Source organism: Hemitrygon akajei, chromosome 7, assembly GCF_048418815.1.
Source record: "Hemitrygon akajei chromosome 7, sHemAka1.3, whole genome shotgun sequence".
In the NCBI taxonomy this organism is placed as follows: Eukaryota; Metazoa; Chordata; class Chondrichthyes; order Myliobatiformes; family Dasyatidae; genus Hemitrygon; species Hemitrygon akajei.
Window position 1 is genome coordinate 127,288,384 of NC_133130.1, and position 25,895 is coordinate 127,314,278.

The window sequence follows — 25,895 nt, forward strand, 5'->3', positions numbered from 1 at the left end:
CGACCTCTGAGGCCAGGCAGACAAGCTCTGAAGAGTTTTGATAATGGCTGGGGTCATCCATCTTGTAAAGGCACTGCCCAGAGGGCAATGGCAAATCACTTCTGTAGAAAAATTTGCTGAGAACAATCATGGTCACAAGAGACCTTGATCGCCTATGTTTGTTGATGATTTAAATTAACAAGGGAGATCAGTACATGGAACTACAACACCGCTCATTACAGAGACTTGGCTGTCACAAGATAGTCTGCTGAATGTTCTCTAAGTTCAAAGAACATTTATTATCAAACTATACTTTATACAACCTTGAGATTCGTCTCCTAACAGACAGTCACAAAGAAAAGGAACCCAAAAATTACTTGTGTAAAGAAAAACATATCATGCAAACAATAAACATAAACAAATTAAGTTCTGAACGGAGTCAGTCCCTAGACCATTAGTTCAGCGCAGAGCAGGGCAGCAAACTGAATTAGCCTGTCACTCACCTCAGGCTCTGACACCCTGAACTTTTCAATCTGGCCCTGCGCCTAAACCATTGTCCAAGCATAGGGTTCTGCCACTTCGATACACTCTGGGGACAGGAACCGCTGTCTCCATTCTGCCTGTACCTGACCTTTCTGATTTGGCCTGGCACTTAAATCGATGGAATCTTGGGTCTGGGCTTTAGATGTTTCAAAAGGGACAGGGAGGGAGGTAAAAATTGTCGGGGAGAGGCATTGCTAATCAAGGATAGTATCACAGCTACAGAAAGGGAGAACATTGCAAAGCAATTGTCTACTGAGTCAGAGTAGGTGGAAGTCAGAAATAGGAAGGGGGCAATTGGGAGTATTCTCACTCACAACAGAGACACTGAACAGCAAATATTGGGGAAGTGCCAAAATAACAAGGCTGCTGTCATGGGTGACTTCAACTTCCACAACATTGATTGGTTCCTCCTTAAGAGAAAAGATTTAGACCAGTTGACTAAAGGGTAGGCCACAATGGATCTGGTACTAAACAATGAAGCTGGTTAGAGTTAGAATGATCTCAGAGTATAATAGAAGATTGGCACAACAGCATGGTCCAAAGGGCCTGTACGTACTATTCCACATTCTATTACCGCACAGAATTTAATTTTGTCTGCAACTCCTGAAAATTGAGCAACCCACATTTGCATCAGCAAGACCCAGACAATATTCCAGCACAGTTGACATTCAAAGTCATGACCACTAGCCAAATCCATCAACACCTCGGGAGTTACTGTCTTACCCGACGTGGACATCCCCTTCCTACAGATAAAGTACGACACCCACCTAATGTCAGATGATTCACTGTCCACGTCTGACAGTTCCAGAAAATCCTCAGAGCTGACCTCTTCATCGGAGAATGACCGCTTAATCTTTGGCTGTAACATGTCGTGGGTAATTTTATTTCTAGCATCCATGCTTTGGAGTTCATCTCCACTGCGACATTTCTCTGAAATAATGAATTGAGTGTAAAAAATATCACAAGTTTGATTATTACAACTCCTACATGGCTCAATGTCACTTTTGATGAATTCCTTTCCATTCCATCTTGGACAAACAAATCTTAAGGCAACTGAAGCAAGTATATAATAATGCAGCAAGTTGCATGACATCTAAAACTGCGTCAAGCTTCTATAGTTGTCAATTGGAGAGTGTACTGACTGGCTGTGTGGAAACATCATTGCCTTCGAATAGAAAATCCTACAGAAGGTAGTGAATTCAGCCCAGTACATCACATGTAAAGCACTCCAAACTATTGAGCACATCTACATAAAACACTGTCATAGGAAAGCAACATCCATCAGAGATGCCCACCATCCAGGTCATGCTCTCTTCTCACTGCTGTTATCAGGCAGAAGGTACAAGAGCCCCAGGAGTCACACCAACAGTTACTACCCCTCAAGCATCAAGCTCTTGAACAAAAGGGAATAACTGCATTACTTGCCCATCCATTAAGATGTTCCCACAACCAATGATCTTATTTGTTATTTCATGTTTTCATTAGTTATTGCTATTTATTTATATTTGCACTTGCACAGTTTGTCATCTCTGGCACTTCAGTTGATCCTGTTAAACTTATTATCCTGAAGATTTGTTGAGTATGCCTAGAGGAAAATCCCAGGGGTTGTATGTAATTTTATATATATATATACACACACACACTTCATAAATAAAATGAAATAATTGTTCCAATCTCAGAAAGACCAATATATGAAATTAATGATTAGCTTTTGTGATGTTCTTTGAATTGTACAGTGAAATACATCATTTGTATCAAATCTAAGTTCAAAGTAAATTATTGAAGTGCATACGGTATGTATCACCAATGACAACCCTGAGATTCAACAACCTGCAGGCATACTCAGTAAATTCACTGACAAGTAACCATAATGAATCAATGAAAGACCACACCGACCAGAGTGCAAAAGACAATCCGTGCAAATACAAAAATGAAATAAGCATTAAATACTGAGAACTTGAGATGAAGGGTCCTTTGAAAATTGAGTCCATAGTTGTGGGAACATTTTGGTGAAGTTGAGTCAAATTATCCCCTTTTACTCAAGAGCCTGATGGTTGAGGGATAGTAATTGTTCCTGAACTTGGTGATGAGTCCCGAGGCTCCTGTATCTTATTTCTGATGGCAACAGCAAGAAGAGAGCATGCGTCGGGTGGTGGGGGTCCCTGATGATGGATGCTGCTTTCTGTTTTGTATAGGAAATGTAAACACAAATGAAACCAGCAAGGATAGTGACACCACAATTCTGACTAGGATTGTGAGGCAAAATCTTGAATTGACATTTATTTGCCAATGTACAGTTGCAAGAAAAGTTTGTGAACCCTTTTAATTTCCTAGTTTTCTGCATCAATTACTCATGAAATGGGGTCTGATCTTCATCCAAGTCATGATATTAGGCAAACTGAATCTGCCTAAACTAATAACAGACAATTGTAGTTTTCATGTCTTTATTGAACACATTGTTTAATCATTCACAGTCTAGTTTCAAAAAAGTATGTGAATCTCTGGGGTAATGCCTTCTACAAAAGCTATTTGGAGTCAGGTATTCAAATCAATGGGATGAGATTGGAGCTGTGTGTTGTAGAGGTGCTCTGCCCTATAAAAATTACAAAGTCAGGCTACCAACAGAGCCTGCTCTTCTCAAGAAAGATCTGTTTTATGTGCACCATGCCTCCATCAAAACAACTTTCAGAGGACTTTAGAAGAAGAATTGTAGAGATGCATGAAGCTGGAAAAGGCTACAAAAACACTTCTAAAGACCTGTGTGTTTATCGGTCCACAGTAAGAGAAGTTGCCTGCAAATGGAGGAAATTCAGTACTGTTGCTACTTTCCCTAGGAGTAGGCATTCTGCAAAGATCTCGCCAAGAGCACAACGTGCAATGCTGAAGTGAAAAAGAACCCAAAGGTAACAGCAAAAGATCTGCAGAAATACCTAGAACTTGCTAGTTTCTGTTCAAGTGTCCACTTTAAGAAAAACACTGAACAAGGACACCACTGCTCTCCAAAAAAAATGTTGCTGCATGTCACAAGTTAGCAAAAGACCATCTGGCTGTTCCACAACATTTCTGGGACAAAGTTCTGTGGACAGATGAGACAAAAGTAGAAATTTTTGGTATTATGTTTGGAGGAAAAAGGGCACCACACACCAATAACTCATTCCAACTGTGAAGTATTGTGGAAGAAGCATCATGGTTTGGGGCTGCTTTGCTACATCAGGGCCTAGACAGCATGTAATCACTGAAGGAACAATAAATTCAAAATTGCATCAAGACATTTTATAGGAGAATGTCAAGGTAGCGGTGTGTCACCTGAAGCTTAATAGAAGTTGGATGATGCAACAAGACAATGATCCAAAGCACAAGAGTAAATCAACAGAATGGTTTAAAAAGAAAATACATTTGTATTTTGGAATGGCCAAGTCAGAGTTTAGATGGTAACCCAATTGAGATGCTGCAGCATGACCTGAAGAGGTCTGTTCATGTAAGGTATCCCAGAAAAATTGATGAACTGAAATGGTTTTGTATAGAGAAATGGTCTAAAGTTCCTCCATGTTATTATGCAAATCTATCTGCAGCTACAGGAAACATCAGTTATTAAGTATCAGAGTTCGCTTATTTTTTCCAGCCCGGACTGTAAATAATTAAACAATGTGTTCAATAAAGACATGAAAAGTATAATTGCTTATTTTAGTTTAGGGAGATTGTGTTTGTCTATTATTTTGAATTAGATGAAGATCAGACCACATCTTATGAGTAATTAATGAAGAAAATCAGGTAATTGTAAAGAGCTCATACTCTTTTTTTTCTTGCAACTGTATGTCATTTCTAATTAATTGCAACTCCTCCATCACGGCCATTGATCATTTCACTTATTCTATCTCAAAGGGAAGAAAGATGAATTCATATTAGCCATCTTAGTAATATCTGAAGTATTCAATCTTTAAACTCAACAAATAAAAGGCTTCTTAATTTTATGGGAAAATTCCTTAAGACCACAAGACAAAGGAGCAGAATTGGACCATTATGCCCACTGAGTTTGCTCTGCCGTTTAATCATTTTTCCTCTCAGCCCCATTCTCCTGTAATCTTTGATGCCCTTACTAATCAAGAACCTATCAACCTCCACTTTAACTGCACCTAATAACTTGGTCTCCACAGCCATCTGTGGCAATGAATTCCACAGATTCACCACCTTCTAGCTAACGAAATTCCTCATTTCTGTTCTAAAAGGACGTGCTTCTAAGCTGAGGCTGTGCTCTCTGGTCCCAAGCTCTCCCACTAAAGAAAACATCCTCTGCACGTCCAGTATCTTGACCTTTCAATATTCAGTCAGTTTCACTGAGATTCCCCCTCCACATTTTTCTGAGTACAAACCCAGGGCCAAAGCCTCCTCATACACTAACCCTTTCATCCCTGGAACAATTCTCCCAAACCTCCTCTGGGCCCTTTCCAATGCCAGCACATCTTCCAAATTCAAATCAAGCAAATTTGAATTTAAATTCAAAAGGCAAACAACCTTGAAAAAAGCGCAGTTTCATAGTTTGTACCATTCAGTGACAAGGCATCATAAGCATGCAATCCATGGATTCCTCCTTACCAACCACTATTAATCAAGAACCTTTCAACCTCCAAATATACCCAATAACTTGGCCTCTACAGCCATCTGTGGCAATGAATTCCACAGATTCATAACAGCAAATGATAGAGGAGCAGAATTAGGCCATTTGGTCCATCGGGACTTCTCCATTTCATCATGGCTAATCCACTTTCCCTCTCAGCCCCAATCTCCTGCCCTCATCCCATATCCCTCCTGCCCTGACTAAGCAAGAATCTATCAACCTCTGCCTTAAATATACATAAAGACTTGGCCTCCACAGCTCCCTGTGGCAACGAATTTCACAATTTCACCACTCTCTGGCTAAAGAAATTTCTCATCTCCCTTCTAAAAGGACGCTCCTCTATTCTGAGGTTGTGTCCTCTGGTCTTAAGACTCTCCCAGCACAGGAAGCATCCTCTCTATCCTCTCTACATCCACTTTATTGAAGCCTTTCAACATTTGAATGGTTTCAATGAGAACATCCTTCATTTTTCTGATTTCTAGTAAATACAGGCCCAAAGCCATCAAACGCTCTTCATATGACAAGCTGTTCAATCCTGGAACCATTTTTGTGAATCTCCTATGAACCCTCTCCAATGTCAGCACATCCTTTCTAAGACAAGGGGCCCAAAACTGCTTACAATGCTGTAAGAGAGGCTTCAGCAGTGCTTTATAAAGCCTCAACATTTCATCCTTGTCTTTTTAAAAAAAATATTCTGGGACTTCCGGTAAGATGGCGATTGTTTAGCTGCTCCGAACTTTTGTTCCGTTACTGTCGCTATCTTTGCACTAAATGTCTCCATTTTTTAAACCTTAGTTAGGAATTATTTCAGTATCTCTTACTTGCCTGTGAATATATCTAACTTACAATGTCTAGCAAGAGCTCTAAATCCGGGAGAAAAGAAGCTATGACCCCGTCGGACGAGACGATGGTTGCGCTTGGAAAGCTCCGAGACGAAATCTTAAAGGATTTAAAACCGCTTTCAAACAGTTAGAAGACAAACTAGATCAGATCAACGATAAAGTGGACAAACATGCTGAACACTTATCTCGCATCGATTCGACTTCTGAAGATTTAGAAAATCGTGTTCGATACTTGGAGACTCTGTTCCAGCTTAGAGGAAAAATCTAACAAACTTCTTTCCAAAATGGTGGATCTTGAAAATCGCAACAGACGCTGTAATATCAGAATTCTTGGATTGCCAGAGACCGAAAAGGGATCAACCGTGAAGTTTTTCGCCGAGTTTCTCTGTGAGTTATTCGGGAAAGATTTGCTTCCGAAGCCGCCCGAGCTCGAACGGGCACACAGAGTTTACGTTCCCCCTGGAATTCTGGGCTCCCGCCCGCGACCAGTAATCTTGTGTTTCCATCAATACCAGGTAAAACACAGTCTGATTGTGGAGGCGCGTCGCAGGGGGTCTTTTCCTTTCCAGGATACAACCATTCACTTTGTGGAAGATTTTGCACCCCAGACCTTAAAGTTTGCGCTGAGTTTAAAGGCGCAATGAAAGTGCTTTTTGATCGTGGTTTCAAACCTTCCCTTCGTAACCCTGCCGATCTACGAATCAAGCTTAATACCGGGAAATACAAGTGGTTCAAATCAGCGAAGGAAGCTGAAGCGTTTGTGGCAAGTCTTCCGGCTATCCAGTCATCTTTGGAATATGATCAGACCTCCTAAAATGGTGGATAAGTACTCCTCGTAGTAGAATTACTTTTTCTGGACTCGGAATTCACTTGAATCACTCAGACATTATTCATTGAAATTTTAAGGGCTGTTGACAATCTCTCCCGGGATTTGGTGTGTGTGTAATCTATTTTTATTCATGTATAACTTTACCTACAGAGTTCTACAACTAACTCTAACTTGTTTTGGAGGTTCGAAGTCTTTAGTGAAGGCCTCCCTGTTTGTCGGTTCACAGTTCAATTGCTGGTTTACTTTTCCTTTGTTTTAAATATTTATTTATTTTATCTTTTTTTTCTTTTCTTCACCCCTTTTTTCTAATCTCTGAATTTTTTTCTCCCTTCTCTGTAAATGGTTGATAAATACTCGTCTTGAATTTATAATTTTCCCCTTCCTCTTCTTTTTTCTTTTTCTTTCTTACCTTTTTTTCCCTTTCTCTTACTTTATTCTTCTATAATTTTTCGCGGGTAGGTTAGTTTTGGTTTTCTTCCGATTTTCTCTGTATTAAGTTTTATATTTCTGCAGAAGGTGTTCTAATCTGTAGTTATGTTTTCTAGTGCATAAACTAGTTACTATTTGCTATAGTATTTATACGGAACTGTTGTTAATGACACAGATCTGTAAGTTGTATTTGGGTTAATTTTTTTGGTAGAGCTAGCTACTTGTTTTGGTAGCCGTCTAGTTTTGGGTTGTGCGGGTGGGGTGGGTTTTCCAGTTCCAACATCTCTTTATTGCTTAGGACATGTTTATATTTTGACCTTACGAATCTATGCTTACATCTCTGCTCCCAGACTGCTATTGTACTGCTTGACTTTTTATATGCCTGCTGCCTTTTATGCATTAGTAATTGATCATGGCTAGTGCACTTAAATTCATGAGCTGGAATGTAAAGGGATTGAACCACCCTGTTAAAAGGAGGAAGGTATTCTCACATATCAAACAACTCAAAGCTGACATTGCTTTCCTCCAAGAAACTCATATTCGTTGTTTTGATAACTCCCGGCTTCTGTCAAGGTGGGCGGGTCAGCATTTTCATTCATCCTTTGCCGCTAAAGCTAGGTGAGTTTCCATTCTTATTAACTCAAATATTCCTTTTAAACTCCATAATAAAATATCTGATACAAATGGCCGTTTTATTATTGTTTCTGGTAAACTATATAACACTAAAGTTGCACTAGCAAACCTGTATGCCCCCAACTCTGATGATGTTAACTTTTTTGAACGGTTTTTTTCCTCACTACCAGACTTAAACTCATACTCTCTTATACTGGGTGGTGACTTCAACTGTTGGTTGGATCCTAAACTGGACCGATCGTCCTCTGTTACCAGATCACCTACTAAATCTGCCTTAGCTATTCAATCGTTTCTCTCTAATTTTGGTATCTCTGATATATGGCGTTTCCTCCATCCTACAGAGAGAGATTATTCTTTTTTCTCACATGTTCACCATACCTTCACTAGAATTGACTATTTCTTACTCGATAACCAACTTATCCCATTTGCCCACTCTTGTGACTATCAGAGTATACTGATTTCTGACCATGTCCCAATTACCCTCTCTCTGAACTTTCCTGGTCTCCCTCAGAGGAATAAACACTGGCGGTTCGATTCAACTTTACTATCCGATGATGATTTCGTAAAATTTATTAAGGATCAAATAACCTTTTATTTTAACACTAATACATCACCTGAAGTGCCATCCCAGATTGTCTGGGATGCCATGAAAGCATATCTGAGGGGTCAAATAATCTCTTACACAGCAAATCTCAATAGAAGATCCCGTGCAGATCGAGCAGACCTCATTAACTAGATTAAAGATTTGGATCAAATATATGCCCAAACTAAGAACCCTGAATTATACAAGAAGCGCGTTGAACTCCAAACTAAATTTAACCTTCTGTCCACTCAACCTGTCGAACGCCAACTTCTCAAAAGCAAGAGCCGCTTTTACATTCATGGGGATAAGTCTGGTAAATTCCTAGCCAATCAACTGAGGCGTTCCAAAGCCAAACAACATATTACAAAGATCCGGAAGGAGAACGGAGACTTTACATCGGATCATTTAGAAATTAATGACGCATTTAAAAATTTTTATTCTCGGCTTTATTCCTCTGAATCTCTGAATGACAATATCTCTGTGGATCAATTTTTACAGAATCTGAATATCCCCTCACTTTCATCTGATTTCAAAGCCAAACTCAATGCGCCTATATCACCAGAAGAAATATCTTTTGCAATTTCTGCACTGTCCTCAGGGAAATCTCCTGGACCTGATGGGTTCCCTGTGGAATTTTATAAATCATTCTCTTCACTTCTTTCTCCTCAGTTACTTTCAGTATTATCTGACTCGTTTAATTATGGCAAATTGCCACCCTCTTTCAATGAGGCATCTATTATTCTTCTTTTAAAAAAGGGCAAAGACCCAACAGAGTGTTCCTCGTATAGGCCGATCTCTCTGCTCAATGTTGATGTAAAGATCTTAGCTAAAGTGTTGGCTCATAGATTAGAAACCGTTATTCCCTCCATTATCTCTGATGACCAAACAGGCTTTATTAAAAACCGTCTCCCTTTTTTTAACATTCGGCGTCTATTTAATATTTTATACTCAGTTCCAACTGGGACTCCTGAATGTGTTATCTCCCTTGATGCGGAGAAAGCATTTGATCGTATAGAGTGGAACTACCTTTTTACAGTCTTAGAAAAATTTGACCTCGGCCAAAGTTTCATCTCTTGGATCCAATTGCCGTACCTGTGTCCTACTGCTTCTGTTCTAACTAATTTTCAGAAATCCCAAGTATTTAATCTCAAACGTGGCACCCGTCAGGGATGCCCCTTAAGTCCCTTTCTCTTTGATTTGGCTACAGAACCTCTGGCGATAGCATTTCGAAATTGTCCTGAATTGACTGGGATTTGGAGAGGGGGGTGTTGAGCATAAAGTTTCTCTCTATGCTGATGACTTATTACTCTTTCTCTCAAATCCGTCTACATCCTTACCTCTAATGTTTTCACTTCTTGACCAGTTTAGCCAGATCTCTGGCTATAAACTCAACTTACATAAGAGTGAACTTTTCCCAATTAATAAAGAAGCACAAGAACTAATATTTTGTGATCTCCCTTTTAAAGTAGTCCATAATCAATTTACTTATCTTGGAATTACAGTCACAAGGAAGTTTACAGATCTCTTTCGTGAAAACTTTGTCAATCTTTCATATGCTATAAAACAGAGTCTGGTACAATGGTCACCTCTATCTATGTCCTTGGTAGGTCGTATTAATGTTGTTAAAATGTATGTTCTCCCCAAATTTTTATACTTATTTCAATCTATCCCAATTTTTATTCCTAAATCCTTTTTTGATTCCTTAGACTCTATTATTTTGTCATATCTGTGGCAGAATAAGCACTCTAGAATTAATAAAATCCACCTCCAAAAATCTAAAAAAGAGGGTGGCATGGCTTTACCTAACTTTCGCTTATATTACTGGGCAGCTAATATACGCTGTGCTGCCTTCTGGTCTTTCTTCCACGGTCAACCCGAGTGCCCTAACTGGGTGGCAATGGAGTTGAGCTCCACTAAAGAATTATCTATATCTGCACTTCTTGGCTCTGCACTCCCTAGCAGTCTGCCCAGATCAATAGCTAATCCTCTGGTTAGACACACTTTGCGTATATGGGCTCAGTTCAGGAAATGCTATGGTTTCCAGGGGTTTTCCGTTTCTAGCCCTGTCGCACATAATCACCTTTTTTTACCTACTACGTACGATTCAGCATTCCATGTTTGGTACAGGAAGGGCATTAGACATTTTGAAGATCTCTTCATTGATAATCGCTTCGCTTCTTTTCAGCAGCTCTCCGTTAAGTTCAACCTGCCTAACGCTCACTTTTTCAGATATCTCCAAATCTGACACTTTACTGCTCCTTTAATTCCTAACTTTCCTGAAATGCCTGCGAAAAATGCTATGGACCTATTTCTTTCCATTAATCCACTAGGTAAAGGTTTAATATCAATTATCCGAGATAAACTAGCAGCCTTACGACGGGCCCCTGTGGATAAAATTAAAATGGCCTGGGAGCAGGATTTAAATATCTCCTTATCCGAGGAGAGCTGGGACTCAGTTCTCAAATCGGTTAACTCAACCTCCCTTTGTGCTCGCCATTGCCTTTTACAGTTTAAGATTGTTCATAGAGCCCATATGTCTAAATCTAAACTATCTCGATTCTACCCTGGCATTAGTCCGCTCTGTGATAAATGCAAGAGGGGCGTGGCCTCTCTCATCCATATGTACTGGTTCTGTCCTAGCTTGGAGAAATTCTGGAAAGATGTCTTCACTACATTATCAGGTATTCTGAATCAGCACCTAGAACCTAACCCCTTAATTGCTCTGTTCGGTTTTTGGGGCGAGACAGATTTATGTCTGGGTCCGACCAAATGCCGAATACCATCCTTTGCCTCTCTCCTGGCGAGACGCTTGATCCTCCTTAGATGGAGAGATGTTGCCCCGCCCACTCCTGCGCAATGGCTTAACGACATTATGGCCTGCTTGGACCTCGAAAAAATTCATTATTCAGTTCTTAATTCGGATCTAAAGTTCCATAAGGTCTGGGGACCTTTTATCGAGTACTTTCATAACCTTCCCCTTGACTAGGGTTTTTTTTTCTTGTTTTTTCTCTTCTTTTCGGTCCCTTGCTTTCAGCTCACTTTTTTTTTCTGGTAGTAGGCATTATTATCCTCTGATGCTAAGTGTATTCACAGTCTGGGAGTTTGACTGTCCAGACTTATACTCTTTATATTGTGTAGTGGTTGGTCTGGAGTTGTTGTTTTTTTCTTGTGTTGTGGGGCTTGGGGAGGACACTAAGCTCACTTGTCTTTAATTTAGGTGCTTTTTTGTTAAATTCTCTTCCTTTGTAGCATATTGTTATTGTATGCTTAATCTTGCACTGTATTAATGCTCCTCATTGGGATTTGGGGTTTTTAATTTTGTAAAATGTTTTGAAAAACTAATAAAAAAAAAAATTTTTTAAATAAAAATATTCTAATTCTCTCAAAATGGATGCTAACATCGTATTTGCCTTCCTCACCACTGACTCAACCTACACATTAACTTTTACAGAATCCTGCACAAGCATTTTGTGGCTAAAGAAATTCTTTCTCATCTCTGTTGTAAAAGGACGTGTTTCTATTTGGAATACACAAACATCTTTCTCAGACGGTTGGAATGCTAACACATTTTCTGCTGAAATTTAAAACAGAGCACTGGAACTACTTGCCTGGATGCTGGAGGAGATAAGCTTCCACAAGATTATTCACCATGTGATTCTTGCTAATGCGTTCAACAGGACAACGGCAAGTTGGGCAGAGTGATGACCGCTCCATCCACCCTGAATAACAGGCTGCACAGAAAGAGTGCATGCATGGTTGAAGGCTGAAATACGACAGAGACTGAAATCAGATCCAACTGTTTTAAAATTAAGCCCTGAAGTATTCACATCTTGCACTATGCTTTAGCATTTTATCCAATAACTTATTTTTCACAAACACCACATTTGAAGAAGAGTATTTTCCAATCAACCAGGCAGCCAAACATATCAATGAGATTTATTGGTTAACTCCAGCTTGACATATAGTGCTGTACAAAATTCTTAGGTATATATATAGATAGATAGCTAGGATGCTTACAACGATTGCACGGTGTTTGTCAATGTGGAGTAGAGAATGAGTTTGTAAATTTGGCGTGAGCAAAGGATGCTGGGAATGTTGAGAGCAGAGCACTGCAGGAGGTGTGGGTTGGGTGGCAGAGAAAGAGTGCCAGAGGCTTGGGGGGGGGGGGTGAAGAGGGGGAGTGGGGAGAGATGTCACCACCCTCAGACACCAGGCAAAGTAATCTGATTCCAAACAATTAGTTTATTGATCACTACAGAATATCTCTCTGATGCTTCCCACTCCCTCCCCCTCCCTTCCACTTTTCCCAACCATGATTCCACTCTTCCTGCCCCCCTTCCCACTCAGTCCACAATAGAAACCCATATCAGAATCAGGTTTATCATCACTCATATATGTCATGAAATTTTCAGCGCAATACATAAAATTACTACAGTAGAGTGCAAAAGTCTTAGGCACCCTAGCTGTATATATGTGCCTAAGACTTATGCACAGTATATGGAGCTCTTCTTGCTGGAGCCCTGGTTTCTGTGTCAAGATTGTGGTGGTTGTCTATGGTGTCCAATGACAGGAGACCTTTTAAAGGTGAAAAGCCATTGACCCAGGGCAGTTCCACTCTCTTGATCTCAGAAGTCCAGATCCAGTGGTACCAAGTGACAAAAACTGGGGTCTTGGTTGCAGTGGATGACCATGGCATCTCCTGTGCCTTGTCATGCCCTTTGCTCTCCATGACGCTTTGCAGTTGGATCTTACTGTAGCTCTCATCCGCCCAGTCTGCAGCATTGATTTTGCATGCTAGGACAGAAATGTCCCCATCTCACTGGGGTAGGAGGCCTGTGTGTCTGCACACGTATACATATGCATATCTAGTGCCTATAAGAAGTATTCATCCCCCTTGGAAATTTTCATGTTTTATTGTTTTACAACATTGAATCACAAATTTGGCTTTTTTGACACTGATCAACAGAAAAAGTCTTTGTCAAAGTGAAAAACGATCTCTGCAAGGTGATCTTAATTACAGATATAAAACACAAAATAATTGATTAAGTATTCACCCCCCTTTAATATGACACACTAAGTCATCACTGGTGCAGCCAATTGGTTTTAGAAGTCACATAATTAGTTAAATGGAGATCACCTGTGTGCAGTCAAGGTGTTTCGATTGATCGTAGTAAAAATACACGTGTGTCTGGAAGGTCCAACTGCTGGTGAGTCAGTATCCTGGCAAAAGAACACTCCAAGCAACTCCGTGAAAAGGTTTTTGAAAAGCACAAGTCAGGAGATGGATACAAGAAAATTTCCAAGTCACTGAATACCCTTTGGAGTACAGTTAAGTCAATCATCAAAAAATGAAAAGAATCTGCCTAGAGCAGCCACCCTCAAAAACTAAGTGACTGCAAGAAGGTGACTAGTGAGGGAGGCTATCAAGAGACCTATGACATCTCTAGAGGAGCCACAAGTTTCAGTGGCTGAGATGGGAGAGACTGCGCATACCACAGCTGTTGCCCGGGTGCTTCACGGGACTGGTTTTACGGGACAGTGGCAAAGAGAAAGCCATTGTTAAAAAAAACTCAGATGAAATCTCAGCCATTGTTGGCATGTGGCAGACTCTGAACTCAGCTGGAAGGTTCCATGGTCTGATGAAACCAAAAATGAGCTGTTTGACCATCAGACTAAGTGCTATGTTTGGCATAAGCCAAGCACTGAACGTCATCAAATACACACCTTCGCTAGTGTGAAGCACGGTGGTGGGTGCATCATACTGTGGGGATGCTTCATTCCAGCAGGCCCTGAAAGGCTTGTAAAGGTAGAGGGTTGAATGAATGCAGCAAAACAATGAACCCCAAGCATAAAACCAAAGCTACACAGGAATGGCTTAAAAACAACAAAGTTAATGTGACCAAGTCAAGAGTCCAGACCTCAATCCAATTGAGAATTTGTGACTACTTGAAAAGGGCTGTTCACCTCTGATCCACATGCAATCTGAGAGAGTTTGAGCAGTTTTGTAAAATAATAGGGGGAAAAAATTGCAGTGTCCAGATGTGCAAAGCTGAGAGACCTATCCACACAGACTCAAGGCTGTAATTGCTGCCAAAGGTGCATCTACTAAATACTGACTTGAAGGGGATGAATACTTATGCAATCAATTATTTTGTTTTATAATTAATTTAGATCACTTTGTAGAGATCTGTTTTCACTTTGACACCAAAGAGTCTTTTCTGTTATTCAGTGTTAAAAAAGCTAAATTATATCCACTGTGATTCAATGCTGCAGAACAACAAAACCTGAAAACTTCCAAGGGAGTAAATACATTTTATAAGCACTGTACATAATATTGTATATATACAGTACTGTGCAAAACTGATTCAGATATGGGTCTCCATTGTGGACTGAGAGTGGGAAGGGGCAGGGAGAGAGGAATCATGATTGGAAAAAGGGGAAGGGAGAGGGGAGGGAGTGGGAAGCACCAGAGAAACATTCTGTAATGATCAATAAACCAATAGTTGGGAATCAAATTATCCTGCGCTATCTGTGCCACACTCCTCCCATTCTCAACATCCTTTGCTCCTGCCATATTTATGAACTCACTCCCTGTTCCACATGGGCAAATACAGTACTGTGCAAAAGTCTTGGGGAATCCTAGCTATAAGACTTTTGTATAGTACTGTATCACGCAAGTTGTCACAAGAGATGGACTATGAAAATCGATGATGTTACAGATTTGAAGTTTTGGAGCTATTGCTCATGCTATGGAAGAGACTTTTCATACCTGACACAATCGTGTAACAAGTCCTGACAGATGATACAGGTGAGTGTTTCCTCCATCTTGTCTGGCTGTTTTCCCTCCAAGTTCCCTTGATCCTCATGCCTAACATTTGAACTCTGACCTTCACCGAGCTGAAATGGTTCTGGAGTTCCATCATTCTCTGATTTATTTTTGGAAAAAAAATAGGAAATTGTCAAACCTACCACCTTTGGTGAAATGAAAAACAAAACGGAATCTGAGAAACAGACAATGTAGAATACTGAACAACACACACAAAATGTTGGGAAATATTCAGCAAGTCTGGCATCATCTATGGAGCGAAATAATAGTGGACGTTTCAGGCTGAAACCCGTGATCAGACCCAGAAGAGTGCAGAAGTCCCGATGAAGGGTCTCATTTCAAAACACAGACTGTTTATTCCCCTCCATTGATAATCCCTGACATGGAATTCCTCCAGCATGTTCATCTGCAAAGTGTTGTGTTTATAACACAAAAATAGTCTTTCAACATTTGAAAAAAAAAGAACTCTGGTGGAAGCATGGTGAGCTGCATGGTGGCCCTGGGCAGCAAGGTACCAGGATTCTTGGTTAGTGTTTTAGGTTTAAACCTTTGGTAGGGGAGAAACAGAAACAGGCTCTTCTGCCCAACATGTCCATCCCCATCTCAACTAGTCCCATATCCCTCTAGGCCATGGGTTCCCAACCTGGATTCCACGGAACCCTTGGTTAATGAGAAGGCCCAAAGCACTCCTCTAAGCCATTACTGTCCACGTAGCTCCTCAAATATCTTTTAAACATCATAACTGTACTTGCCTCTATCACTTCCTCTGGCAGCTCATTCCACATACCCATGTGAACAGCTGCCCCTCAGAATGCCTTTACATCATTCACTCTCTTACAATACATCTAAGTCCTCTAGATGTAGACTCCCAAACCCGGGGGCGGGGGGGAGATGATCAAACAATTTGACCCAACAACACGAAAAGCAGAATTTCCTGGTAGACACCCTTTTCATTTCTACTTCCCATTCAAACATGTCAGTCCATGGCCTCCTCTGCCACCATGAAGAGGCCACGGTCAGGTTGGAGGAGCAACACCTTATATTCTATCTGGTAGCCTTCAACCTAATGGCATGAACTTCAATTTCTTTAACTTGCAGTTATTGCCCCCCCCCCCCCCAACATATCCCATGCTAGTTTCCCTCTCACACTTCTTCTCACTTGCTCATCACCTCCCTCTGTTGCTCTTCCCCCTTCCCTTTCTTCTATGGTCTTCTGTCCTCCTTCAGATTTCCCCTTCGAGCCCTTTATCTCTTTCACCAATCAACTTCCCAGCTCTTTGCTTCACCCCTCCTCCAGTTTCACCCATCATCTACCACCTTGTATTTCTTCCTCCAACCCGCCACCCTCCCCCCACCTTATTCTGACTTCTCCTCCTCCTGTCCAGTCCTGATGATGGGGTGGGCTCAAATTGTTGACTGTTTACTCTTTTCCATAGATGCTGCCTGGCCTGTTGAGTTCCTCCAGCACTGTGTGTGTTACCCACCTGTCCTTTCACTTCAGAGACACAGTATATGAACACATTACACTTAATAAGAAAAATAGATCGAGTGGAAAGCCTGAGACCATTCCTCAGGCAGGAATACCTAACATGAGGGAGTATTATTTACTTATTCGTTTTTTAAAACAGTGTGCTAGGTGCGTGGAACATGCTGCCAGGGATAGTGGTAGAGGTAGATACATTCAGGAGATTTAAAAGAATGTTAGAGAGGCAGGCACACCAATGAAATCGATGGAGGACTACGTGAGAGGGAGGGATTAGACTGAACTTGGTTAGTTATTGCCTGTTATGCTGTTAGTGTTTAGGGCAGCAGTGAAGGTCCTCCATCTCTGTTTGTCCCACAGATATAGGATTCTTCATAGCTGTTTCCATAACGATTTTTTTTGACCAGTGGAGCACTCAGTCTGACCTCTACCCTTTGACCAGTATGGCAAGGATAACGGCCAAGAGTCAAAGCATAAGGCCCTGACTTCAGCCAATGTAACTTTCCGGGTCATCGAGGACACGCTAACCTCCAAACCCTACGACAATGTTATGGTCCTCTTGGAGGAGATCGAACATGAGAGTTGGTTAAAAGGCCAACACAACATCATGGGCTCAAGGGTTTGTATTGTAGCATTCTATGTTCTATGTCAGCCAGAAGTCCTGGTCCATGTAGGTGCCAATGACATGGGTAAGATGAGAGATGAGGTTCTGCAGAGGGAGTTCAGGGAGTTAGGTGCCAAGGGCAGGACTTTCAAGCTGTGATCTCAGGATTGCTACCCATGCTACTTGCTAGTGAGGCCAGAACTACGAATATTATACAGTGTAATGTGTGGCTAGAGAGCTGGTGTAGGGGGGAGGGCATAAGATTCTCTTCCAGGGAAGATAAGACGTGTATAGAAGGGGCAGTTTGCACCTGAACTGGAGGGAGACTAATATTGTAGCGGGAAGGTTTGTTAATGCTGCACGGTGGGGTTTAGACTTGCGTTGCAGAGGTATGGGAACCAGAGTGTCAGAACAGTTAGTGGAGAGGTTAGTGTCCTGATCTGCATATATTTCAATGCAAGTATCATAGGAAAGATGGATAATACTGCTGAAGATGAAGTAGCTGATTTTCAAACACAGGCAATGTGTAGTGAGGAGAGGTCGTTGATAGGGCAAAATTGCAGTCAACAAGATGAGTTGCAATGCAAGACAGACAAAATTGAAAAGGGTGAATACAGGACTGAGGATGCTGCACTTGAACGTGTGCAGTCTACGGAATAAGGTAGATGAACTTGCAGCGCAGTTGTAGATTGGCAGATATGATGCTGTAGGCATCACTGAATCATGGCTGAAAGATTACAGCTTGGAGTTTAATGTCCAAAGATACACATTGCATTGAAAGGACAGGCAGGAAGGCAGAGGGGGGTGGCATTGCTCTGCTGGTAGAAAAAAAATGAAATCAAATCATTCGAAAGAGGTTCATAGGGTCAGAAGGTATTCAATCATTGTAGAAAGAGTTAACGAACTGTAAGGGTAAAAAGACCCTGATGGGAGTTGCATACAGACCCACAAACATTAGAAAGGATGTGGCCTACAATCAGAACAGGAGATAGAAAATGCATGCCAAAAGGGCAATGTTATAATAGTCATGGGGGATTTCAATATGCAAGTAGATTGGGAAAGTCAGGTTGGTGCTGGATTCCAGGAGGGGGAATTTCTGGAGTGCCTACAAGACGGCTTTTTAGAGCAGCTCATGGATAAGCCCACAAGGGTATCAGCTATTCTGGATTGGGCGCTGTGCAATGAACCAGAATTGATTAGAGAGCTTAAAGTAAAAGTACCCTTAAGGGAAAGTGATCATAATATGATCAAATTCACCCTGAAATTTGAGGAGAGGCTAAACTGGGATGTATCAGTGGAGTAAAGGTGATTACAAAGGCGTGAGAGAGGAACTGGCCAGAATTGATTGGAAAAGAACACTGGCAGGGATGACAGCAGAGCAGCAATGGCTAGAATTTCTGGAAGCAATTCAGAAGCCACAGGATATATGCATCCCAAAAATGAAGAAATATTCTAAAGGAAAGATAACACAACTATGGCTAACAAGAGAAGTCAAAGTCAACAAAAACAAAAGCCAAAAAGAGGGCATATAATAGAGCAAAGATTAGTGGGAAGTTAGAGGATTGGGAAGCTTTTAAAAACCAACAGAAGGCACTGAGAAAAGATGGAATATGAAAGTAAGCTAGCCAATAATATTAAAGAGGATATCCAAAAAGTTTCTTCAGATACGCAAATTGTAAAAGAGGCAAGAGTGGATAACAGACCGCTGGAAAATGATGCTGAATAGTAATGGGGACAATGAAATGGCAGACGAACTGAATAAGTACTGTGCATCTGTTTTCCCTGTGGAAGACACTAGCAGTATAGTGGAAGGGGTCATGAAGTGTGTGAAGTTACCATAACCAGAGAGAAGGTTCTTGTGAAACTGAGAAGTCTGATGTCACCTGGACAGAGTTCTGAAAGAGGTGGCTGAAGAGATCGTGGAGGCATTGGTAATTATCTTTCAAGAAACAGTAGATTCTGGAATGGTTTAGGAAGACTGGAAAATTGCAAATGTCACTCCACTCTTCAAGAAGGGAGAGAGGCAGAAGAAAGGAAATTATAGGCCAGATAGCCTAACATCAGTGTTGGAGTGTTGGATGTTGCAGTCGATTATTAAGGATGCGGTCTCAGGGCACTTGGAGGCACATGATAAAATAGACCCTACTCAGCATGGTTTCCTCTAAGGAAAATCTTGTCTGACCAACCTGTTGGAATTCTTTGAAGAAATAACAAGCAGGATAGACAAAGGAGAATTGGTTGATGTCATGTACTTGGATTTTCAGAGGGCCTTTGACAAGATGCTACACGAGGCTACTTAACAAGCTAGGAGCCCATGGTATAACAGGAAAGATTATTGCATGGATAGAGCACTGTCTGATTGGCAGGAGGTAAAGAGTGGGAATAAAGGGAGCCTTTTCTGGTTGGCTGCCAGTGAGCAGTGGTGTTGCACAGGGATCTGTGTTGAGACCAATTCTTTTTGTAATATGTCAATGATTTGGATGATGGAATTGATGGTTTTGTTGCAGACAATAAGAGGATAGGTGAAGGAAAAGGCAGTTTTGAGGAAGTAGAGCGGCTACAGAAGGACTTAGATTAGGAAAATGGGTAAAGAAATGGCGGATGGAATACAGTGTTGGGAAATGTATGGTCATGCACTTTGGTAGATGAAAGGAAAAGGTTATGTTCTAAATGAAGAGAAAATACAAAAAGCTGAGGTGCAAAGGGACTTGGGAGTCCTTGTGCAGGTTTCCATAAAGGTTAATTTGCAGGTTGTGTCTGTGGTGAGGAAGGCAAATGCGATGTTAGCATTCATTTCAAGAGGATATAAAAGCAAGGATGTAATGTTGAGACTTCATAAAACACTGGTGAGGCCTCACTTGGAATATTGTGCACAGTTTTGGGCTGCTTATCTTAGAAAGGATGTGCTAAAACTGCAGAAGGTTCAAGAGAGGTTCACAAAAATATTGCAGGATTGAATGGCTTGTCACATGAAGAGTGTTTGATCGCTCTGGGCCAATAATCACTTGAATTCAGAAGAATAGGGGTGGAGAACCCTCACTGAAACCTATCAAATAATGAAAAGTCATTTCTTTGCTACAGGTAACTGTGGAAGTCTTTATCTACATTTAAGGCAGTGATTCATAGATTCTTGATTGATCAAAGTATGAAGGGATACAGGGGATTGTGGCTGATAGGAAAATTCGATCAGACATGATGAAATGGTGGAGCAGACTTAATGGGCCAAATGGCCTAATTCTGCTCCTATATCTTAAGATATTATGGTCTTGTATTAATCTTACCTAAATATTTTAGAAATTGAATTTTTATTCATTCAAATCTGGGACAATTCCTTAACTTCTCCCAGATTTATTTGTTGTACTCATTACTTGCAGCCCACTTATGCAAGCCCTTTTCTTGTGAAGAAAGGGTCTCTGCGATAGTTCAAACATTGGTCAATACCCACATTGCATGCAGGTGGTTATTTTCCATACATGGCATTTACACAAATACAAGCCATTTGTGAGCAAATAGAAATTAAAACAACATCTTGTTTCCACCTTAGCGTAGGCTTCCTGAAAAAAAAACACAAGAAAGACCCAAAGACGTATCTTGGCCAAGAAGGTTCAGTCGCTCACCATTCAAGATGAGGTTGTAAAGTGGATTAGGCATTGGCTTTGCAGGAGAAGCCAGAGAGGGGTAGTAGGTAGTTGCCTCTAGGACTGGAGACCTTTTGACTTGTGGAGTACCACAGGGATCGGTGCTGGGTCCATCGTTGTCATCTATAACAACAATCTGGATGATAACTGGTTCAAATTTGCGGAAGACACGAAGATTGGGTTTCCACCTTAGCATAGGCTTTTTCCACTGAGCTTGAGTGGGTCTACAACTACAGGTCAAGAGTGAAATATGAAAAGTTTATGGGGAACTTGAGTGGAAATTTCCTCAGAGGGTCATGAGAGTGTGGAGCATGCTGCTAGCACAAGGTGAATATGAGAATGAATTCGATGTTTAAGAGAAGTTTGGATAGGTACATGGATGGTGGAGGTATGGAGGGCTGTGGTCCCAGTGCAGGTCAATGGGAGTAGGCAGTTCAAAGACTTGGTAAAGCGTAGATGAGCCAAAGGGCCTGTGTCTGTGCTGTACTTTTCTATGGGATAGGCATCAAATGGGTCAGACTTTTTTTTCCACCTAGTGGTAGATATGGCAAGATACATGGAAGCATCTTTGATTAAGACAGTCAACTCCAGAAATTAAAAGGAAAACCTTTTAGGGAATATATACTTGCCTCTTTTCTGTTTCTTTTTGGCTGGTTCCATGTCCTTTTCTTTGGCCTGGACATCAGAAACAGCGTACGCTAAGGCTTCAAATCCTGATGAGTTTTCCGTGCCTGCCCAAGTCCGTGAGGTTGCTGGAGGAGGACTGGATGGCCTTGGACATGAAGTCCAAAGCACTGCCGAGCAGCCAGTTTCTTGTGTGAGTGCAGAAGGTCCGGTGGTGGACACTGGCCCCGTTGAGGAAATGCATGGTTGCAGAGTAGAGGCAGATGGCTGACTAGCAATAGAATCCATTGCAGAGGTACAGAAAGGATTGTAGTTGGATGTGCATGGTTGTGGATCCTCTCGGGAAGGGTGCTCCACTTGCTTGGAACAAAGGGGATTGGCAATTGACGTTTGGTTGGAGCTGCTGTCCAAACTTGAGGTTTCACTGATGATCTGCTTAACCCGACTGCAAGATGATTCTGTCAATGACAATCCAATAAGCAAATACTTCAGATATTAACTCAGTTTATTCCATTATGAAACAAAATTGCACATTACATTTATAGCTCTGTTAAAGATGAATGAATAATGCAGGACAAAACTCCAAAATCTTTTAGCACAGTCCAACACATCCATGCTGACTCATGACACAAGAGCTATCTGTCCACCCATTTCTGCATATGTATTCTACAATCTACTTAGGGACTTGATTCTAACCCTTCCTTCATAGAAGTGCAAAGATGATGAGGCATAGATCGAGTGGACAACCAGAGACCTTTTCCCAGGGTGGAATTGACTAATACAAGGGAGTATAATTTTAAACTGATTGGAGGAAAGTACAAGAGGGATGTCAGAGGTAATTTTTTGGAGAAGTAACACCCGATGGCATGAACATAGATTTCCTGAACTTCCGGTAATTGCCCCCACAACAATTGTTGTTCCCACCCCCCCCCCCCATACTTCACCATTTCCCGTTCCTGTTTCCTTATCTCCTTACCTCTGGTGCTCCTCCCTCTTCCCTTTCTTCCATGGTCTTCTATCCTCTATTAGATTTCCCCCTTCTCCAACCCTTTATTTCTTTCACCAACTTCCCAGCTCTTTATTTCACGCCCTCCCTTCTCCCAGTTTCACCAATCACCTACCACCTTGTACTTCTTCCCTATCCCCCACCTTCTTACTCTGACCTCTCCTTCCTGTTCAGTCCTGAAGACAGGCCTCGGCTCAAAAAGTTGACTGTTTACACTTTTCCACAGATGCTGCCTAGCCTGCTGAGTTTCTCCAGCATTTTGTGTGTGTCGCTTTGGATTTCCAGCATCTTCAGATTTTTTTAAAAAACCAAGAGTATTCAGGCTCTTGAACCAAAGAAGGTAACTCCACTTTACTTCACTTGCCTCATAATTGAAATGTTTACACAACCAACAGATTCACTTTCAAGGACTCTTCACCTCATGTTCTCTATTTATTGTTTTTTTTCTTAAAATTGTTTGTTCCTTTTCTATTTGTACAATTTGTCATCTTCTGCACTCTGGTTGAACGCCATAGTTGGGTGGTCTTTCACTGATTCTGTTATAGTTACTCTATAGACTAGTTGAGTACGCCAACAAGAAAATGAACCAGGGTTGTATATGTGGGTTGATCATAACATTTATTTGGTGGGTGCATTGAACGACGCTGGGGTGGTGGTAGTGGGAGATACATTAGGGATATTTAAGAAAACCTTAGACAGAGATGGATGATAGAAATTGGAGGGCTGTGTGCGAGGGAACTGGTGAGACTCAGCTGGGAGTATTATGAGCAGTTTTGGGCCCCTTATCTTAGGAAAGGGGAATGCGGAGAGTGTTCAAAGGAGGGTCACAGAAATGACTCTGGAATTGAAAGGCTTGTCAAATGAAGAACATTTGATGGTTCTGGATCTCTACTCACTGGAATTCAGAAGACAAAGGAAATGATTTCATTGAATCCTACTGAATGTTGAAAGGCCTCAACAGAGAGGATGTGCAGAGGATGTTTCTTATGGTGGGGGAGCCTAGGACCAGAGGACACAGCCTCACAATAGAGGGGTGTCCTTTTAGAACAGATGAGGAGGAATTTCTTTAGCCAGAAAATGATGAATCTGTGGAATTTGTTGCCACAGGCAACTGTAGAGGCCAAGTCATTGAGTATATTTAAGGGAGAGGTTGAGAGATTCTTGATTGGTCAAGGCATGAAGGGATATGGGGAGATAGGGTTGAAAAGGGAAAATGGATCAGCCATAATGAAATGGCAGAGCAAACTTGATGGGTCAAATGGCCTAATTATGCTTCAATACCTTATGTAAGGGTTACATTCATTTTAGAGTATACTAAAAGGTCGGCAAACGTCACAGGCCAAAAAGCCGTAACTGTGATGTTATTCTATGTTCCATCCCTTAGGTGGAAGGGGAGAGTTGTGCTGGTGGTGGTGGGGGGGGGGGGGGGGGGGGCTTCAAATATTTCTGAGTTCTTAAATTTGTATATTTGAGTTGCTCCCTGACCCTAACATTTACATTAATGTACATAAACCAAACTCACCATCCTGAATACCTTCAATGGATTCCCTTTAAATCAAATGCTAATGAAAGAAAGTTATTCATTCAAGAAACACTACAGTGCCATAGAGCAATACAGCACAGAAAATGGCTTCTCAGTCCCATCCACCCATACTGAACAAGACATCCACTAGGCCAGTCCTATTTGCCCACATTTGACCCATATTGTGTACAGTTTTGGTCTCCAGGGTTAAGGAAGGACATCCTGGCTGCAGAGGAAGTGCAGCGTAGATTCACGAGGTTAATTCCTGGGATGTCTGGACTGTCTTACGCAGAGAGGTTAGAGAGACTGGGCTTGTACACGCTGGAATTAAGGAGATTGAGAGGGGATCTGATTGAAACATATAAGATTATTAAGGGATTGGACAAGATAGAGGCAGGAAATATGTTCCAGATGCTGGGAGAGTCCAGTACCAGAGGGCATGGTTTGAGAATAAGGGGTAGGTCATTTAGGACAGAGTTAAGGAAAAACTTCTTCTCCCAGAGAGTTGTGGGGGTCAGGAATGCACTGCCTCGGAAGGTAGTGGAGGCCAATTCTCTGGATGCTTTCAAGAAGGAGCTAGATACGTATCTTATGGATGGGGGAATCAAGGGATATGGGGACAAGGCAGGAACCGGGTATTGATAGTAATTGATCAGCCATGATCTCAAAATGGCGTTGCAGGCTCGAAGGGCCGAATGGTCTACTTCTACACCTATTGTCTATTGTCTATTCCTCTAGACCAGGGTTCCCAGCCTGGAGTCCACGGACCCCTCCGTTAATGGGATTGGTTCATGGCATAAAACATTGGGAACCCCTGCTCTAAACCTTTCCTAGCCACATAGCTGTCCAAGTGACTTTTAAACGTTAATGAACCTATCGCTCCCCTTTGGGTTCACGAGATTTCCAAATGTATTAAATCAATTTCTAGCTCTGTTGGCTACATCAGTGGTAGTCACTCCCATCACTGAAGCCCTATCAGCATTCTCTCCTTAAAATTTTACATTCGGCCCTCATTATCTGCGAATTCCGCTTGCGCAAATTCAACCAACCACGAATCACGAAAACCCAGAAGTGCTCTTCCAGCACTTGTTGTTCGAGCATGTACAGACTTTTTTTCTTGTTATTATTCCATAAACAATGCAGTATAACAACTATTTTACATAGCATTTACATTGTATTAGGTATTATAAGTAATCTAGAGATGATTTAAAGTATACAGGAGGATGTGCGTGGGTTATCATGGATCAAGATCGAAAAAAATCGGAAGTTCTCTTACTAAGTAAGTTGGAACAGGTACATCCAGTATTATTTAGTGTCAGTCAGTCAAACATTTGTCTTAGTATATATTTTACCTTTCTATGCATATAAAACACTTAAGAACATATGTTTCAGGGCTGGGCTTGGGAACGGAAGTTCCCAAGTTCGATCGAGTGACAGACTGTTCCCAAGTGCGCTCTCCATCCGTGCCGGGTTGATGTGGAGGATCAAAAACCCAAAACCCAATAATTATACCACTGCGTTGCTTAGTAATAATTGTAGCTTTCATCGGGGCACAGCCTTTCTCACTTTATCCTTTAAAATTGCTCCGATCGTCGACCGACGTAGCCTAACGCTTTTCCAATGACCAATGGCATTTTACCTCTTTCCGATCGCTTTATTATTTCCACTTTATTTTCAATCGTGATTATTTTCGTGAACAGAAACACTGCGGGTTCAGAGTTCCGGCACCAGGTCCTAAA

At 41.4% G+C, this 25,895-nt stretch overlaps 1 protein-coding gene across 2 annotated transcripts in view; it reads right to left on the reverse strand.

The window, feature by feature from the left end:
* Positions 1 to 25,895, reverse strand: part of chfr (checkpoint with forkhead and ring finger domains, E3 ubiquitin protein ligase) — a 93,841-nt gene that overhangs the window by 43,340 nt on the left and 24,606 nt on the right. For both annotated transcript variants that reach the window (XM_073051926.1, XM_073051927.1), the window contains 4 exons: positions 21,634 to 22,086; positions 15,223 to 15,379; positions 12,062 to 12,216; positions 1,290 to 1,452 (listed from right to left, as the gene is read on the reverse strand). In XM_073051926.1, the coding sequence (XP_072908027.1) occupies positions 1,290 to 1,452; positions 12,062 to 12,216; positions 15,223 to 15,379; positions 21,634 to 22,086 (928 nt within the window). The remainder of the gene's footprint in view (positions 1 to 1,289; positions 1,453 to 12,061; positions 12,217 to 15,222; positions 15,380 to 21,633; positions 22,087 to 25,895) is intronic.